Raw genomic sequence first — 13,704 nt, forward strand, 5'->3', positions numbered from 1 at the left:
TGAAAGGGGAAGTCTGTCTCTATTTCCCACTTACTCACCTGTTTAAAAAACTGATAAAGTTATTACTACATAACTTGCCATTATAAAAGTAGTATGGAAAAACCACCCTAATTTTCACATGACAAAAATAACCACTGGTGTGTGTGTGTGTGTATGCATGTATATATACATAAACACACACTAAATTGTGATCAATTGGCATTGATAATTTTGTTTACTGCGCAATTTTAATGTTATTTCCATTGTTACAACATCTCCATAAATTCTTATTAAATTAACTCATGCTTTTGATAGACGTTCGTATACATTGTAAAATCCTTGAAAAATATCAAGAAAACATCATCCTGTCTTATATTCCAGATACAATCTCTTAATAATGTATTTTAAAAGACTTTTTATGGATAGAAACACTTTTCTCACTGGACTTGAATTATATCATGAACAGTTTTCATTTGTAATAGATGGGACAATCAATTTACTTATCTGCCCACTCCATTCTCGCCCGTCCTGCCATAATCCTGAGTGAGCAGCCTGCCATGTGATCATTGTCTGACCACTGAGGAGGGGCCCCCAAACCAGGCTTAGTCATTTATATATCTGGGAGGGGCCCCCAAACCAGGCTTAGTCATTTATATATCCCTAGGAATTTGACATTGGATTACGGATTCTGGTTGGTCTCTTAGGCATTTGAACCAGAAAGTAAGATAGAGCTGGAATCATTTTTGTGGTCACACAAAAACCAAATAGAAGCAAAGCAGGCCAGCGAGAAGCGGAAGAATGAAGCCAACCCCTGAAGCTGGGATACCACGAAGGCCCATGGAGATTCAGAAGAAGTAACTTCAGCCTTCAGATTCTGAGGTCCCATCTACATGCTGGTTTTGAGAGTCCATGGAATAACCTTATTTCCTGCCAATAAAGGTTTCCTTTAAATTAGGGTGGGTTTCTGACATGGCTAACAAAAACAAACAAGAAACCCTGATTAAGACACCCAGATCACTACAAGTCTTCACGGAAGATAATTTTCAATATAAGTTACACAATAGTCTATGGTATATGTTCCCATTGTAGGTTATTTGGGTTATCTAGTTCTGTCACCATAAAAGATACTGCAGTGAACATCCTTGTATGTACAACTGAGCTCACAGAATTATTTTTTCTTTCAATTCCCGTAACTACAATAAATGAAACAAAGGGTAGGCATATTTTGTGAGGCTTTTACTGCATTTACTGATTTCTCTCCTGAAAGTTTATATTAATCTGTAAATCCTGTTAGTCTGTGAAAATGCCCATTTTTTTTTTCACATCCACATCAACTCTGGGAATTATTCTTTTGAATATTAATCTACTGTGTACAAAATTGGCCTGCTTTAGAAAGGGTTTTTGAAGAACACTTTTACTATCAAAGTTGAACATCTTTTCCCATGTTAACTGGTCATTTGTACTTGTAATTTTCTGAACAGCCATGTTCATCTTTGCTGAAGTTTTCTATTAGATTCTCCTTTTTTAAATGGCTGTACCATTAATCATTAAATAGGGGAGCTGTATACAAAAAGTTTAAATGTACATGCCTTTTGACAAATAAATTCCAATGTGTAATTTTTACCCTAGAATTATGCTCAGAATGTAAAGACATTCAGTGGTGTTCTCTGCAGCATTATAAGTAAAAATGGAATCTATGTAAACAGCAATAGGGATAGTTAAACAAAGTATGGTGTCACACATACAATGGGATACTATTTAGTTGTTAAAAAATAAGCTGGTATGGCAAGAGCTCCAAGCTATCTTAACTGAAATAGCTAACGTGCAAAATTATATTATGATCCCATGCGTGTTTTAAAATATATAGATGCATACTAAAAAAACGTTTATTGACTGCTGCTATGTGGCTGGCAGGTCCATCCCTGGGAAGAGCTACACAAAACATTAACAGAGGTTACCTCTGAGGAGTGGGACACTTCCTTACGTAGTTTGCGCAACTTGAGTTTTTCTTGGGCATTTGTAATCTGTATGTTTAAGTTTAAATAATTAACTTGTGCTACTTGCGGTGTTGTAACTGTTTTTCATCTCTCTCCCTTCCCTTCGCTGCCAGCAGCCTGTGGGGACGGACCCTTCAAGGCAGACTCAAGTTTGCCTTCAGCGTGCTTTTGGGTTTCAACTGCAGTGATTTGCATCAATGAGGCCGGTGCTTGGGTCGTGGGCGAGGCCTGGGAGCGGGTTCGGGAGTCCGCCCGGCGCAGCAGCGAGACGCGCGGACGCGTCCTAGAAAGGCCGGAAGCCGCGCCTGCGCTGCGAGCGCCGCTGCAGAAGCGACCCCGGCCCGGGCCGCCCCTCGGCGCTCCACGGTGCCCTTCAGGAGGCTGCTGGTGGCTTTGCTGTGCACGCTGGCTGCGCTTTCGGTCCACTGCCCACTGTGCGCTCAGGGCTGGGTGCCGGGGGCGCCCTCAGGAGGGGATTTTCCGGGCCCGCGGCTCCTGGCGCTGTCCACGTCACTCACCAAGACGCCCTCCAGGTGTTGGCTGGGTACCAGGTGGGATCCTGCGCGGTTCTTGCGGCGCTGGGGCGGAGGCGCTTTGGGCTGTGGCCTGAACGCGCGCGGGACGGCGAGGGCGGCGCGCGGCTGGTTCGGGCTCGCTTTTGCTTCCTCGCGGGGACACCCGCCTCCCTGTGTGTGGCTCAGAGGACAGAAGAGGGGTCTGTCTGTACGGGAGGTTTGGAGTGGCCTCTGCCCTTATGGAAGGGCGGGCCTAGCCTAAACGACGAGGGGCGTGGACAGAAGCGTGAGCCGTCAGCCTGGCCGCGACGGGAGGAATTGGGCAAGACCGCGCTGTCTTGAAGGCAGGGACTGTGTGTTGTATTTCAGGGTTAGTGTTATGCCTGGAAAATAATGAGTATAACGTGCTCGGTAAATGGTTTTGAGTGCCAAACGAACCAGATCCCGGAGAGTTTGAATTTAATTCCAAAAGAAGCGATTGGAGGGACGGGGTGTCGACTGTGGTCCAGTTTACGCTGTAGGAAATATGAATCCAACGGTGATCGAGTGGAAGGAATGCCTCCGGGAAAACTCTCGTAATAGTCAATGTACATGGTGACGAGGGAGTGAAAGCAAGGAATGACTCGACTGCCCGCGGCGTCCTGGTAGGAGCGTGACTGAGTTGGAGGGATGGTTTATAGGGGCTGGTTTTAATCATGAATGTATGGAAAACGGTGGACTTGCCAGTAGAAATGGAGAAATGCAGTGAACGCAGCTTTGAGACGACTCTGGTTTCACTTTGGGATGTGTGGACATTATGGTGCGGGAGAGGACCGATGCAGGAGGCATTGCAGGCATTTCAAGATGTGAGTCTAGAATGTGAAAGGCAAGTCGGAGCCAGTCAGAGATTTGAGTTTTCTTTGAATAGAGATATTGTACTTGTGATTAATGAGATCACAAAAGGAGAACGTGATGAGAGAGAAGAACTCGAAGCCTGTCTGCCGTTCTGGTTATCTATTGTTACATTTAAAAAATAACTTGAAATCCCAAACTTCGTGAGACAACCTCAGTGTATTGTTTATGATTCTGTGGGTTGACTGGGCAGTTCTGCTGCCGGTCTTGCTTGGAGTTACTCATGTGGCTGCTTTAGCTGGTGAATGAGCTGAGGCCGAGGCCCAGCTGTGCTTTAGCTGCGGCACCTTGGTTCCCAGCCACATGACCTCTCAGACGGCAGTCCCGTGGTAGGGTGCCAAGGACCCTGAGAGAGCTTCCTCTTACAGTGTCACTTCTGCCATATTGTGTCGGTCAGAGCAAGTCTTGGCCAACGCAAATAGACTCTACCTCCTGATGAGAAGAATTGCAGAAGCTTATCACAAGAGGTAATTGGAGATCGGAGAATTGGAAACAGTCTACCTCACCTACATTTAAGGTGGAATTTTTTCATGAGACAGTCACAGAGATAGAGGACCTTTAAGAGAATATTGATCTGTCTATGAAAGCAGCCATCTGGCTCCTCCTTGTGTTCAGCTGAAGTATAAGCTGCTCAAGTGTTCTTGTTGGTCCTTCCCTCATTCCCTCACTTTACACCCCTTACGCCGGTCTCATCCCCTTGGGGTTAAAGGTATACTTGTGATTAATTTCACTGATAATATAGGCAAGCATGACTTCCAGTGGGGACAGAAATATAAATATGTTACGTACAGATTTGAAGCTCTTGTAATTTTTGTGTTACTGGTCAATTTTTTTTCCCAAACATTTTATTGGGGAAGGGGAACAACTTTTTTGGGGAACAGTGTGCATTTCCAGGACTTTTTTCCAAGTCAAGTTGTCCTTCCAATCTTAGTTGTGGAGGGTGCCGTTCAGCTCCAAGTTGTTGTCCTTTCAGTCTTAGTTGTGGAGGGCACAGCTCAGCTCCAGGTCCAGTTGTCATTGCTAGTTGCTAGTTGCAGGGGGCGCTGCCCACCATCCCTTGTGGGACTCGAGGAATTGAACTGGCAACCTTGTGGTTGAGAGCCCATTGGCCCATGTGGGAATCGAACCCGCAGCCTTCGGAGTTAGGAGCACGGAGCTCCAACCGCCTGAGCCACCGGGCCGGCCCCAATTTTTATGCCTCATATATATTTGGAAAAACATTTCTGAAACATAGATCCCAGCTAAGTGAAACTTTTCCTAACCTTTTTTTGGTACGTTGTATGTATTATACACTGTATTCTTAAGTAAGCTAGAGAAAAAACGTTGAAAAATGATAAGGAAGAGAATAGACGGTATTATCGAACAAATGTGCATATAAGTGGATCCACACAGTTCAAAACCATGTTTGTTGCTCAAGGGTCAACTGTCCCAACACATTCCTGGAAATCCATGGATGAAGCTTTGCAAAGCCCAGCTCCTGAAGATGGAGGCAGCGTTGTGAAGGTGAAGGAGGACGCCGCGTGGGAGCAGCTGGGCAGCTCACACTCTCAGGAGCTCTGCCGCCTTCGTTTCCGGAGGTTCAGCTACCAGGAGGTGGCGGGGCCTCGCGGGGCGCTTGCTCAGCTCCGGGAGCTCTGCCGCCTGTGGCTGCGGCCCGAGAAGCACAGCAAGGAGCAGATGATGGAGCTGCTGGTGCTGGAGCAGTTCCTGAGCATCCTTCCCAGGGAGCTCCAGGCCCACGTGCGTGTGCAGCATCCAGAGAGTGGGGATGCGGCGGTGGCCGCGCTGGAGAACATGGAGGCAGACACGGGGGACACGGGACAGCAGGTAGGAGGAGGATGTGTGTGTGTGGGCGGAGTCATGGGGAATGTTTTTGTGGTTATCTTTTTACCTTGAGACAATTTATACCTTAAAGAAGTATGGGGAGGGTTCTCTGCACCCAGAGTCACTGGCTACCAACGTTTGTGTCGCGATGTTTGTGCCCCGAGTGTGCGAGTGAACGCAGCTCCCTTCCCTGTGTGTGTGCATAGGTCTGTGCACGTGCACATTCATTCACACTCACACTCACGCACTTCTTCCTGCACCATTTCAGATTCGCTGCAGATACTGTGCCCCTGGCCCTCTGAACACTTAGTCTGTATTTCCAAAGAACAAGGACATTGCCCTGTGTAATCAAAACACAGTGATTCAATTTTGGGAAATTAAAATTGTTATGATACTATCATCCAAAAAGTAATCCTTGTTTAGATTTTGCCATATTATCCCAATAGTGTTCTTTATAGCAATTATTCCCCAGTTCAGGATCCAGCATCACACATTGCATTTAGTCGCTGTGTCTCCTTCGTCTCCTCACGTGGGGAAAAATTGCTCAGTCTTCTCTTACCTGCCATGACGTTGGTGTTTGTGGAGAGTACAGGCCAGTGGGTTTGTGTGGCACTGTGTTGTCGTCAGGTCCAGGTCGTGCATTCTGGATGGAATTCCAGGAAATGATGCTGTGTTCCCCTCAGTGCCTTCTGTCACGCAGCACGTGCTGATGGCCGCCCATGACTGAGGAGGTGAAGGAAGGTGCTGTCTGGCAGGTTTCTCACCATACAGTTACCATCCGCCCTTTGTGACTGATTAATAAGTCACCATGGGAGACGGTGAGATGGCGCATGTCCTGTTCCTCACTAAACTCCACCCGTCCTGCCCCCACCGCAGGGTTGTTCTTAACGTTTTTGCGTTGTTTTTTGGGCAGAGGTTCTTTGCTTGTCTCATTGCTATTATTTGCCACTGTACCCTCAGCACCAGAACAGAGTCTGGCTCTTAGTAGGCCTGCATCAAGTCAGCCGAGGGAAGGCTTGTCCTGCTTGCTGCTGCTTTGCAGGGTTGAACAGGGCTTGTCGCGTGTTCCTGTCAGATGGCTCTAACTGCTATTTGCGCCAGTTCCCACCAGAGCGCTTTTCAGAGTGAGCCTTTTGTCCCCAGACTTCCGTCTACTCTCAGGGACAGGACACGTACGTAATGGTGACGGGACCTCAAGGAGCCTCTTTGGAGGGTCAGAGCCTGCAGCTCCTGCCCGTGGTGACCACACTGAAGTGTGAGCCTCCTGAGCTCACCCGAGAGGACCTTCGCAAAGTGAGAAGTGAGTTTACTGAGGGTACGGGGTACACGGTCTTCATGAAAGCTTGTTCATCTGTCTCCTCCACTTTTGTTCTTTTGTCTAACCCTGTACCTAAGCAAGCTTTTTAAAATATCAGAAGTTATAAAATGCTAGAATTCTAAGGTCTTCTTCTCCAACGCCCTCAATAATCAGGAAAACCGAAACGCATAGTTAAAATGACTTGCCAGAGTTGGGAGGAAGAGAAACTTCCAGAATAGAATTCACCCGGCATTCTGACCAAACTTCTCTTTCTACCACATGTGTCTAGTCTACATTTCTAATTGTACACTGTGGGTGTTTTAAATACTTACTTGGTAGCTTTCCATAAATTTATCTTTTCCCCATGGTGACATTTTCTTCAGTATCCTCCCCGCCCCTAATTTGTCAGTCATTTTAAATACAGCTTTAGGTCTAAACAGGCCCTCTCCTCCCTCCATTCAAGAGCACCCTCCTGTTGTGGAGGGGGGCTCCCCTCCATGGAGACCATCCCACTGTGGGTTACAGCTCAGCTTTGTGCAGTCCTCTCTCAGGAGGGTGAGCCATGCAAGCAATGCAAAGGCTGCTATCTGCAGCCCGCAGGTGGGTCGAGGAGAACAGACAGAAGCACACAGAACACTCTGAGAGGAGATCGCAGAATTCCGCAGTGCAATGGACCTCCATGCTTTTCCCAGAATTAATTGAAAAGTGTTAACTCTCTTCCCTGGGAAAATGCATGTATTGTAGTGCTCCCTTATTCGAGGTTTCGGTTATGCATGGTCAGTTGCGTCGGAAAATACTAAATGGAGAATTCCAGAAATAAACAGTTCATGAGTTTTACGTGTGTGCTATTCTGAGAAGCGTGATGAAATCTCGTGCCTTCCCACTCCCACCCGCCCCATCGTGAATCCTCCCTTCGTCCAACCTGTCCACGCTGTAGACACTGCCACCGTTAGTCACTTCACAGCTGTGTTATCAGATTGACTGTTGCTTATGGCAATGCTTGTGGCAAAGTCACCCTGGTTTTACTTAATAACGGCCCCAAAGCGCAAGAGCAGTGATGCTGGCTATTCGGAGAGCCAAAGAAAAGCTGGAAAGCGCTTCCTTAACTGACAATGTTGTGTGTATAGGGAAAGCATAGTATGTAAGGGTCTTGCTACTATCCAGAGTTCCGGCACCCACTGTGGGTCTTGGAATGTCCCCCCCCCAGCGGATAAGAGGGTGCTGCTGTACAGACTCATTATGCACATGATTTCAGAGGGTTCATGATTTATCATGGTCGTTGTTTACCAATCTGCACATTGGTGATCTGTGAATGTTGATATTTTAATATTAAGTGCAGAATAAATGGTCCATATAATAAATGATATGAGGACGTTAGAGGGAGATAAATGTATAGGTCCCAGATTTCTTGTGTTATTTACCCATTGTTGATAAAACTGATATTACCCTACTTTCTTTGCTGGTGGTTCTGTCATATTTTTTCAGTTATGAGAAACCGCCGCTACAGGAAGCCCAAAATATTATGTTTATGTGCAGGACTTTAGAGGTGGCAGGGAACCCCACGGTCATGGAGGTTGGGCATTTTTCCTGGGCAAGAGCCTGTGTTGAGCCTTGAAAGGTGAGAGGGTTTGCAGTGGACCAGAACAGGGCAAGCATCCCCACTTACCTATGAAGTGATGAACACATGTCTGTTCAGATTGGTGTCCTTTCATCTTGATGGAGGGGTAGAGGGGTAGCGAAGGATGGAGGTGAGATAACCATGGTCACAGCATGTAAGGTTCTTTAATGTGAGCGAAGGCTTGGCGACTGCACCTGGTGTCTCAGAGAGCTGGGCTGCAGCAGGAGTCCGGGCAGGCAGCCCCTCGGCCCTCTGATTAGACCCTGGCACATGGTCCAGGTTACCGAGCCAGGCGAGTTGGGGGTCGTTTCCCAGGCGCTCTGCACCCATCGTGCTGGTATTTTCTAGCTCGTGGCTGGTATGGCTCCCCATACGTGTGTGTGAACCTCTCAGTGGCTCAGAGCACCAGTGAGAGGAACGTACAGAGATTTCCTAGACCCCCTGCCCCCCACATGCACAGCTTCCCCCATTATCAGCTCTCTCTTTTTTTTTTTTCTTCTGTCTTTATTTCCACTCTTTTCATCCTCTTTTCTGCTTTCCAGTTTCCCTTTTGCCTTACCTCTATTCTTTCTTTTCTTTCATTTCTGTGTTCTTTGCTAAATGTTTCCTCTGTCACCAGCTTCTTCCCTCCCTCTTTATTTTCGGCTGTGATTTTAAAATTGGCTTTATGTATGTGAAAGTGCTCATGTGAAGGACTCATGAGTTTATACTGTTTGATGGATGGGAGAACCTACAGTTTTAGAACTGTAGACTTCCCGACAGAATGAAAACAGATATGGTGCTCCATCTTAGACAGTAAGATCTGTGTCATAGGTCTGGGATGTTTAACGAATAGAAGAAGATTTGTGGGGCTGGGTGCCCCACAAGGGGCATTCCTAAACACTGTGTCTCACTCAGGATTCCTTTCTCCACCTCCACAGGGCCTGCTCCCTGGGGTCTAGCCCTTCTCCAGGAAAGAAATCCCAGAGACGAGGCAGCAGTACCCGAGTTTACACCAGCCAGGTCCCAGGTGAGCGGGGTGCCCTTGTCCTGGGACCTGCAGCGGCAGCCCCTTTGCCCAAGCACCTAGTCAGTGCCCTTCTCTTGCCCACATGCCTTATCCCCGAGAGCCTTCCCCTCGTCACAGAAGATCACAGAGCGCTGTGGCTCCCTGGCTGTCGCCCTACTTGGTACGGTGTGTAGGAGGCACCTGAGACACCTGAGTCTCAAGATATGCGAGTGATGGGTGCAGTTAGGCCCTTGGCTTCAGAAAGTGCCTCCGCTCATTTGATGCATAGTGACTGATGTTTTATACTTTGGGGGCCTCTGATTTCTCTCGCTAGCCTGAGAACCAAGATTCTTCCTTACACGCCTTTATATTCCTGGTGTTGTGCATGTACGTATGCAGTTGGTATTTGGTGGTGATAATGGAAATTCTGTGTATGCAAGGCAAAACCTCACATCTTCTTCACAAAATGGACTCTGCTTCCTCATTCTCTCATTGGTTCCATAAATTTCCTAGTCATTTAGTTAAACAATATAGGTTCTTCACTCCAAATTCACCCTTTTGCAAATCAAATTCATCCTTTTGCAAATAAAATTTACCCTTTTGCAAATCAAATTCATCTTGGCGGTGACAATAGAGGTGTGTAACACAATAATGTCACTTCTTCGTGATGTCCTTTATAGTTATTTATGCAGTCAGGGGAGTATACTGACTAGCACTCGATAGATGGTCAGTTGATGCATATCCATACAGTAATTTGATCGTTACATTGTAAACAGATTGCTGTCGATTGGCAGGCTGCCGTGACTTTAAATCACAAGTTACTTACCGAAAATTATTCTTTTCTGTAAATTTACAAATTTAAGGTACGTTAAATGTCGATATGCATATGTACATAAATGAGGCCAGTCTAGAGAGTAAAGATACTGCATCACAGAAACATATTTTCATTTTACTCTGATTCTTAACTTTGTGATAACAGGTTTTGCACTTCAAATTCACCCTTTTACAAATCAGTTTCACCCTTTTGCAGATCAAATTTTTCCTCAAAAATGTTTTCTTAATCTTTGAAATAAAAAAAAATTCAATGTTAACGTTTTATTGCATGTATTTAATAATAAACATAAAATACTATTTAACATCAGAAATACTTATTTTCTTATTGCTTCATTTATAACGGTTCTCCTGCCTCTGATCATGGTAATTTCATATACATATTCATAAAATAATTATTACAATCTGTAGGAGTAATAGTTGCAATGGAATGATTAATGAAATCTACTAAATGTTCATGGTTTGATGGATCAGCCAAAATATTTCTCCCACCAAAAACTTAACTTTTGAAAAAACTTCTTCAATGGGGTTCATCATTGGCAAGTATGGTGGTAGAAATAATAAAGTGTGTCTTGTCTGACCAACGAGATCACGTACTTCCTGGGTTTTGTGGAGTTACATTGTCCAAAACAAATCACACTTCTTCCAGATTATGTATCTTCATCCAATTTCTGCAATAATCTCTGAAAAAATTAATAAAAAATATTTGAAGTAACCGTAGAATGTGCAGTTACTTCGTGCCACACCATTCCCTGAATGTTTATTGCTGCAATTAGAGAAACATTTTGTCCTCTTAAGTGTTGGCACGGTCACACGATCTACTATGGTAACTTTCCATCACACCTTCATTTTTCAAAAATTAAGTTCTGCGCAAGAAATATTTTGGATGATCCATCAAACCACGAACATTTAGTAGATGTTATTAATCATTCCGTTGCAACTATTACTCCTACAGATTGTCATAAATATTTATGAATATATAAATATGTATGGATGTTCATTTTAAGAATATGTATGAAATTACCACACGTACCAGCAGGAGAACCGTTATAAATGAAGCTATAAGTAAATAAGTATTTCTGATGTTAAATAAGCATTTTATATTAAGTACATGTAATAAACTGTTTAATGTTAACAATAACTTAACATTGATTTATTTTTATTACAAACATTAAGAAGACATTTTTGTGGAAAAATTTGATCTGCAGAAGGGTGAATTTGATTTGCAAAAGGGTAAATTTGATTTGCAAAAGGGTGAATCTGGAGTGTAAACCTGTAATGTTAATAAGCATTTCACATATTTCGATTCCATTAAAACTTTTTTATATAAATCCAGAATATTTTTTTCAGACCCTGAAAATGTATACGTCACCTCCTGAATCAAGTTCCGGAAGTCCACTGCCAACACGTTTGCACCGGCGAATGCAAATCACATCGTCGGAATCATTAAGATCCAGGTCAAGAAACCCCAGTGTTCGACATAATAATCCACCTATATACAATCGTATCAGTCATGATAAAATTAGCGTTTTAATAAAATGTTATGGAGATGGTAGAACGGTGAATGAGTCAGCCGAAATATCTGGGATTAATAGAAATACGGCAAAGTCCATTATTAATCAATATAACAAAAATGGTGGTGTATTGCTAGAAAAAAAACGTGGTGGTAAGAGGACTATGAAATTAAATGCATCGCTATTAAACAGAATTGAGCAAATAATTGAGGAAAAGCCATGCATAACTTTAAAAGGAATTCGTGATAAGATCCTCGAATCTGAACATGTGGAATTAAGCATAAGTTCCATCAGGAATGGACTGAAACAATTACGGATCACATTAAAGTGTGCGTCACTGCAAGTTGATCAACATCGAAACTCAGAGAGAACAATTGAGATGCGCAAAGTGTACGCATTGAATTTTTCTCAAAATGCCCCTGAAGCAAGACAAAATATAATATTCATTGATGAATCGGGATTTAATTGTCATCTTCGAGGAACGAAGACACGATCAAAAGTTAATACACCAGCTTGTGTGACCATGCCAATGGTTAGAGAACGAAATGCTTCTCTAATTGTAGCAGTAAACATTCAGGGAATAGTGTGGCATGAAGTAATTGCACATTCTATGGTTACTTCAACTATTTTTTGTGAATTTCTTCAGAGATTATTGCAGAAATTGGATGAAGATAATCTGGAGGAAGTGTGGTTTGTTTTGGACAATGTCAGCCTCCACAAAACCCAGGAAATACGTGATCTTGTTGGTCAGACAAGACATACTTTGTTATTTCTACCACCATATTCTCCAATGATGAACCCCACTGAAGAAGTTTTTTTAAAAATTAAGTTCTGCGCAAGAAATATTTTGGCTGATCCATCAAACCGTGAACATTTAGTAGATGTTATTAATCATTCTGTTGCAACTATTACTCCTGCAGATTGTCATACTTATTTTATGAATATGTATATGAAATTACCACGAGCAGTGGCTGGAGAACCATTATAAATGAAGCTATAAGAAAATAAGTATTTCTGATGTTAAATAAGTATTTTATGTTTATTATTAAATACATGCAATAAAATGTTTAATTTAACAATAACTTAGCATTGGATTTTTTCCCCCCTTACATCTGGCTCAGAGGAGCCTCTGTGGGATCTCAGCTCAGGAGAAGGTGACACACCTCAGTCTGACGTGTAAGGAAGCCTTCTGGTCCTCTGTCTGCTCACCTTTTCCCGTCATTGACCCTTAGCCTCTCCTCCCCTTCCTCTGGCCTCTGCCTTCAGCCTTCTCTCAGCCTGTCATTTTGCATCCCTCCCAGTCACGTTATTTTCTTGTCCTGTTCTCTGACCATGCCTCCATAACCCCTGACTCCCTTTCTCTTCCTTACCAACAGTCTCATAGACTTGGTTGTTTTCGGACATCCCTTCATATATGGAAGGCCCGTGAGCTCCTCGGCCTGATCCTGTCTCTACCTGAGAGGAGACCCTCTGCACTCTCTGAGGACACTGTTCTGCCCTGGGAGACCCTCTCCCCAGCTAGTGACCTTTCTTATTCTCTTCCCCTACTGTGTGTGCTTCCTGACGCTGTACTCCTGGCACACCTGTTGATTTTCTGTTTGTCTTGTAATTTGGAACATCCTATCCCTATCCTGGAGATTGTTTTTCCTAAATTCGGCAACGGATGACATTTAAATTATTAATGTATTGTTTTAGCTGAAGAAGTTATAATTAAAGATGGATTGTTTAATGCAAAGCAAGAAACATCTGAAGAAATGTACCAAGGTGCTAAGGCCGCTTGTGGTTCTGAGTGGAACAAATCCTACTAATGTAAGGAGAAATTTGAATGGAACCAGGGAAACCAATTGTCAAAAACCTGCTTCCCTGCAATAATCCAGGAAGAGTGCCACTGTCACTTCAGTGATCTAGAACATGACCTGTCAGTGTCCTGCCATTCACAAAACTAGTGGGCACACAGGTGCCTCCCAGACTCCTAGACACCAGTCTGCTCTGCCTCGTCACCTTTCCTGTCTCTCTTAGTCTCTGTGGAGCTACAGCTAGAGACGCCAGGGAAGGCAGGGAATTCAGATGACAGAGGGCCGCAGGGGAGGCGGCCATGACAGCTAGGAAAGAAATGTCAGAGCTGGAAGAGGATTAGGGAGGACAGGTAAGGTATTTCCACCTTCCAGGAGGAGAGTCCAGAACAAGAATCAGAAGGAAATTAGCGGATGAGGAAGGAGAAACTAAAGATAGTAAGAGGTGTGGAATAAA

At 44.2% G+C, this 13,704-nt stretch overlaps 1 protein-coding gene and 1 long non-coding RNA gene across 3 annotated transcripts; one reads left to right on the top strand and one right to left on the bottom strand.

The window, feature by feature from the left end:
* Positions 1 to 195: 195 nt before the first annotated feature.
* Positions 196 to 2,295, bottom strand: LOC141568670 (uncharacterized). Its single transcript, XR_012491868.1, has 2 exons — positions 1,938 to 2,295; positions 196 to 906 (listed from the first exon to the last, which is right to left on the bottom strand). It is a non-coding gene; the product is annotated as an uncharacterized LOC141568670 (long non-coding RNA).
* A 24-nt stretch (positions 2,296 to 2,319) lies between these two features.
* Positions 2,320 to 12,536, top strand: LOC109435920 (piggyBac transposable element-derived protein 1). 2 transcript variants are annotated; one of them, XM_019714116.2, is made up of 5 exons: positions 2,320 to 3,336; positions 4,800 to 5,209; positions 6,350 to 6,506; positions 9,042 to 9,130; positions 11,277 to 12,536. In XM_019714116.2, the coding sequence occupies exons 1-5, from the start codon at positions 3,288 to 3,290 to the stop codon at positions 11,295 to 11,297; spliced, it is 726 nt and encodes a 241-aa protein (XP_019569675.2). In that variant the 5' UTR covers positions 2,320 to 3,287; the 3' UTR covers positions 11,298 to 12,536. The 2 variants fall into 2 exon arrangements, 1 of the variants encoding a protein (XP_019569675.2); XR_012491863.1 differs by lacking the exon at positions 6,350 to 6,506 and having other exon boundaries at positions 11,291 to 12,536.
* Positions 12,537 to 13,704: the final 1,168 nt, after the last annotated feature.

This window comes from Rhinolophus sinicus, linkage group LG14, assembly GCF_036562045.2.
Source record: "Rhinolophus sinicus isolate RSC01 linkage group LG14, ASM3656204v1, whole genome shotgun sequence".
Lineage (NCBI taxonomy): Eukaryota > Metazoa > Chordata > Mammalia > Chiroptera > Rhinolophidae > Rhinolophus > Rhinolophus sinicus.

Bases quoted from the DNA above. Each gene is read 5' to 3' on its own strand.
- LOC109435920 (XM_019714116.2), top strand. From the start codon at position 3,288: ATGGTGCGGGAGAGGACCGATGCAGGAGGCATTGCAGGCATTTCAAGA. The intron at 3,337-4,799 runs GTGAGTCTAGAA...TTGTTGCTCAAG, and splicing joins CATTGCAGGCATTTCAAGAT to GGTCAACTGTCCCAACACAT. The intron at 5,210-6,349 runs GTAGGAGGAGGA...TTTTGTCCCCAG, and splicing joins CGGGGGACACGGGACAGCAG to ACTTCCGTCTACTCTCAGGG.